A 6,000-nucleotide genomic window follows, 5' to 3' on the forward strand; every position below is an offset into this window, starting at 1 on the left:
AATGATTATTGTACTGATTGGTAGAACCCATCTCATTGTTAATTATATAGGAACAGGATGATAATAATTTGCAATAACTTTCTGAATTAAAGTAATTGAATAATTAAACTAATGTAAATAGAATGTTTGACCTGCAGCATAACCAGATCCAGGAAATAGGGAGACAGTTTTAGTGTAATTTCTTTCTTGGAAGAATCACTCTCGTCCTTGCAAGAATATTTGTTTCTTATAATAATTGTGTTATTGACAGAGAAGAGTAAAATTCAGCTAAGAATCCCATTTTGTGCAAAGTTAAAATATTATTTGGGGAGTTTATATAACCCAGCCAAGGCTCCTATAACAGTGCTTTGTTAATTTGTTTTTCAGTCTTTCTCTCATTCATTCATTCAGCTTGTGGGTAATCCCACATAATGAATAATGTTCTTACTCCTTGGTCATGTAATAGCCACTTGCTGTAATAAAGGACCTCCCTGTAATAGGAGAAGCAAGCCACACTCTTCGAAAATATTTTTGTTCAACTACTGTTAAGTTAAAACCCTTCTTTCAGTCCACTACCCCCACTTCACCTCCTGCGTCTTGGCCCCAATCATAACATATATTTTATTTTAACATTTAATTCATGCAAAATTACCTAGCACTCACACATAGAGCAGGAGTTCAACAAAAGGGAGTTTATTTCATGACTTTTGTCTGCTAAAGTATGTCTTATTTTACTTTTCAGCTTGCTACCAAATCCCTTGCCTTCCAGAGTTAATTTTTTTTTTTTTTATGTATTTGGTTCAACAGGAAAACTGTGGTATGTCTGTGTGTAATGGTAAAATATATATCCTGGGTGGAAGACGGGAAAATGGAGAAGCCACAGACACTATTCTCTGTTATGATCCTGCAACAAGTATCATCACAGGGGTGGCTGCAATGCCCAGGCCAGTGTCCTATCATGGCTGTGTGACTATACATAGATACAATGAAAAATGCTTTAAGCTCTAAAGCCAGGATACCTCACCCAAGAAGCCACACTGATCCAAGATGAGAGGTTTTAAGAACTCCAGAGTGGGAACTTGACATATCTCCTTTTGTGCCATGTACACAAAAAGTAAAGATAATAATTGTGGTGCCTTTTCCCCTGAAATACCCATCTTTCAAACTGTTATAAAGTCTTTCCTGTAATTGGAAAAAAAATTTTTTTGTTGTTGAAGATAATAGTGGTTATTGCTTGGGTTTTGAGAGTGTACCTTTGTAAGTATTTGTAAGAAATTAATGTGGAATAGGAAATAATGTCTGCCTGTATAACCTTTAGGAATTTCTGAATGGTTTCTCCATTTATATACGTTTATCTGTATATTCCTTATTTTGTCATATATGTATAGAAAATTGCATGACTTAGGCTTCATTTAGGTTAAATCACATAATGCTTAGAATGCTTACAAAGGGGAGAAATCAGTTTAAAAAATCTTTTTCACTAAAAATACATCCAAACTGATAAACTTTATTGAAGGTTTTTTTCAGTAACTGATAAAAATGTAATGACAACAATTTGAATATGATAAAATACTGAATTATCATGACTTCCTAGAATTGCTGTCTTATATCAGACATATTTTTGGAAGAACATTGGATAGGAGATAGAAAAGCAGGTGCCCCTGTAGTGGGGAGTAAAATTGTAGGTTAATTCCTAAGAAAAATTATGTAAGACCTTGAAGGGAAGAACAACCCATTGTGGCTCTCAAAATACCTCTGTATCATCTCTAAATCCTCTAGGGAACACCTTTTTAGAACCTGGCAAGAGAGTTGAAATCCATTTTGCAATATTATTTTGTGGAAAACAGGGAAAAATTTTCTCCCTAGCCCAGTAGGGTTTGACTTCATTAGGATGGTGCTTTGGGAGAGGACCTCTTCCCTGGTTATCCTCCTTTCCAATGAACAGGTAAAAATCTTGGAGTCTCCACTCTTGAGTTACCTTTAAAGGATAAAGGTGGGACCACCTGTCAGTGGGTCCATTTTTCTTTTAAAATTAGCTATCCAAAAAAACCTAACAGTGGTATTTGCAGTCTTTGAAGATAAATCTTTCAGTTGGTTCCCATTGTGGAAAATACTGGTCCAACATTCTCAAATTGCCTTCGTCTAGATTGTTCAACTCTAGTTGATAAGCTTACTAGTTTTCAGTGAGGAATGTAAAATGTTTTCTAAGGCAAATGGAATGACAGGAACTGTAGAATAAGTGATTACTGTTATTCCTGGGTGAACAGATATAATTTACAACATTTTAGGGATATTCCAGGGATGTTCTGGGTAGCCTGCTGGATTTTGACTGCCCAGGCACTATTGTTGTCTCAGATCATAATTATATACTCTTTGTCACAGGAGAGATGATGCAGATGTGTGATTATAGTACCACCAGATATCTGTTAAAACTAAGTTAGTAATGAAAAACCTAACATAGATAAATCATTTTGTTTTCTCATCTTAGGATGATTCAGAGATTTCTAATAAACTGTATGGCATCAGCATCAATTTAGCTGGAATCTGAATTCTGAGGAAAACTCTAAAGATCTTATAAATGATTAGGGAATTAAATTTTTCAAATCATAATTTGAAATGACATGTACCTTTTCCTGATAATTATCAGAGCAATTCAGGAAATAGTTTTCTATTGTTTTCATTGAAAAGACAATTGTAAATACAATTGGGATACTTGTTTTAATTCTGAAGTAAACATCTACTTCTGCATTATACCTTTTGTAGATAATGGAACCTATTTAGTTCAGAGATTCTTTGCAGCAGATGGGATAATGTATGAGAAGTGATTTGTAAATGCTGAGGATTAGACAAATGATACTTGTTATTTCATGTGTTTTCATAAGATCATGCCCATACATAAATAAACTCTGCACACACACACAAAACTCTCAAGATCACTTGTATTGTAGCACTTTTGTCTATTGTAAAAATATTAACTAGTTACTTGTATTTCTTTATACATTTATTTTTACTATCCGTGTATTGTACTAAATTTGAAATGAAATCCTATAAAACAATTTGTTTAAACATAGACCTCATGCCAATATTGTTTCATTTTTTTCTACATAATTTAAAACTATGTAAATTAAGTAGGCCACCAAGAACTTCACTTGAATTCTATGAAATTAACAGTTTTTGAAATCACTCAGCTGATATTTTAATATACTCTAGTTATCTTCCTTTATTGATTGTTGATAAATAACAGTGTTAGCACTGATCAAAGAATTTTAGGATATAATTAGTATATCAAAAGGGATTCATCAGCCAAATTGTGTCAGATTATATTCATACTGTCATCACATAGTTGACAGATTTTCTTTTGATAGGAAATGCTCTTATAAGCCTTTGGATTAGTATGTATGTATATACATGTACAGATAGATAGCAGGGTCATGTACATGCATATATACAAACACCAAGAATTTGATCAGTTTGTGATGATCAGAAAACACATAAAGTAAAAATTAGTTGACTTAATTAATTTCAATCCCAGAAATTTTTATTTGGGCATTTCTATAATACTTTTTTACATTTGAAAGTACACGATAAGGGCCACTTGGCTGGCTCAGTCAGTGGAGTATGCAACTCTTGATCTTGGGGTCATGAGTTTGAGCCCCACATTGGGTATAATGATTACTTAGAAAAAATTTTGAAGTACATGGTATTAGTATAATGACTTATATACAGTCAGAATCTATGTAATACATAAGGTTTCACAAGATTAGAAAACAAATTGGAGGTAGAGACGAGTTTGCTAAACCCAGCTGTGATACCTCAGTGGGAAAAATAATTCAAGCATATGTTTTGTAGATTAACAAGAAAGTATAGTTGTTTTTTGTTCATGAACGTGTGTTTTCCTTTCTATGAGTGAGCTATAAAGTGGTCTGATTTTTGAAACAGTAGACCTTCGTTTTCAAATTTAATCTCCCCACTGACTACTGCACAGGTATGAAATAGTAGCTTATTGAGTCTTCAGTAACCTTCTGTTTTCCTAGATGACTGAAATACAGATATTTTCCTCCATTTAACCAGGTGTTAAGAAAAAAGTGATATAAATACTCAGGGAGGGTATTAACTTGTCATTTTGGCCTATTGGGATGTTTAAAGTGCCATAACTATATAACCTTCAGTTCATGATCCTAGAGTAAATTTAATCTGGTAAAGGGGCTTCACACAGGCGGTGGTTGAACATTCATTCTTTTATATTTAGAAAGATGAAAATGTTTTGTGGACTGATACATTTTCTCTTAGTGAATACGAATTGTTTATGTATCTCTACTGTCATATACCCTTTTGAAACTCAGGAAAGACAAAGGTTCAGTTATACTACTTTTGTCAATATGCAAACCAGGTGTGTGTTGTTCGTTTTGTTTTGTTTTGTTTTCCTGTTGTCTGGATATGGCAATAGATTTAAAAAAAAAAAAAAAAAAAGAATTGCTGTGAGAACCCATACATGAAAAGAGAGGGTTTGAATTGTTGTGTGTGCCTTTTGTGTCTTGAGATTTATGTGTGGAAAAGACATCTCCAGACTGTATTTTCAAAGAGAAGAGATAGCTATTTATGTGGTGCCAAGTAATAAGATAATGTCTCTTAAAGGTTTCCTATGGAAGCCTTTGTTTTACTAAACTCAAGACACAAGTTAACCTCAACATAATTTTGGCCTTATTAGAATTTCTTGTGCATTATATCAAAAGCCAGGTTTACATCACCTCACCCCATTATTATTTTTAGTTAATAAATTCACCATGTCAAGTAACCAGAATGGGGGCGATTTGGTTGGCTTTTAAGTAGGTTTGATTAGGTAGCTCTACTCATTGTCACATTTAATGCTAGACATCAGAAACCACTTGAGCCAGAGTGTGAATTGATAATTCCAGAGACATTTTCAACAGACTTCACATTTTTTAATGTTTTTTATGAATGTGTTATGTTTGTGTGATTGCCTTAGATATTAAATTTACTTAGTGCTGAAGATGATCATCATAATTTTTTTAAAAAACAGCAGTAGTCATAACTTATTTTATATATTGTTCCAAAGAGAAAAAATTTGTTTTGATGTTTTCAGAATAACTGCATCGGAATTTGTTTATGTGCCTTAAATTCTCTAGTTCTATTTCAGCTTTCTTTTTTTTTTTTTTATTCTAAATAAAGCTTACCTTAGATGTGTTTCATATTTGTTTCCTACAAAGTAAACTCCCCTTCTTAAAAGTTTTAATGAACCCCATGTGATTGCTTGGCAGAACGAGAATGTTAAGAAATGTTGAGTGCTTGGAGTTTTATTATATTTGAGGGTTTTGTTTTGGTTGCCAAGGTGCTTTTTAAGATATTTAGAGAAACATCTAACATTGATTAAACCTTTGAAAACATCATTTGCAGTATCTGCATCTAATGTCAGAGAAGTAAATGTACTTACTTTTGTTCCATCCTTATGCACTATTTTTTTTCTTACTCTTGCTTTCCTCATCATCCTCCCCCCCACCCCGAGTTTCTTTATTTAAATTCTTGAGAATTTCTGGAGCTAAGACAACAATTACAGAGTTGAAAAAAAGCATAATATGCTTTACAGCTTGTACAGACCTATGGTAGCCAAATGTCATTTGCTTTCAGTGAGAGGCTCCAAGAATCTTCACAGTGAAAAAAAAAAATGCTTTGTACTTTGTTCTCAATTTGGTTGTAGCATATTAATACTTAAATGTATTGTTTAAATATACTTTGTGCATAGTTTAATTTTTTAAGTCATATCTAATAAAATGTCCTTTAACCATTATTATTTGACTATACAGTTGTATTAAATTTTGTTTACCAAAACCTTCTTGTTTTGTTTTACTTTAAATACATCCAAAAGGTTATGCAAAAAAAGGGATAGAGGGAGATTCATATTAGTATATGTGAATATTTACTGGTATGTCCATAAATTAACTAGAAGAATAAATAAAACATTAGTGTATATGAAGAAATGAAATGGTGGCTGAAGAACAGTTA

General features: G+C 32.7%; 1 protein-coding gene across 1 annotated transcript in view; it reads left to right on the top strand.

The window, feature by feature from the left end:
- The window catches only part of KLHL24 (kelch like family member 24), a 49,089-nt gene extending 43,304 nt beyond the window's left edge, over positions 1 to 5,785 (top strand). The window contains exon 9 of the mRNA XM_044251868.1: positions 787 to 5,785. Within this exon, the coding sequence (XP_044107803.1) occupies positions 787 to 987 (201 nt within the window). The 3' untranslated portion in view covers positions 988 to 5,785. The remainder of the gene's footprint in view (positions 1 to 786) is intronic.
- Positions 5,786 to 6,000: the final 215 nt, after the last annotated feature.

This window comes from Neovison vison, chromosome 6, assembly GCF_020171115.1.
Source record: "Neovison vison isolate M4711 chromosome 6, ASM_NN_V1, whole genome shotgun sequence".
NCBI classification, from domain to species: Eukaryota; Metazoa; Chordata; class Mammalia; order Carnivora; family Mustelidae; genus Neogale; species Neogale vison.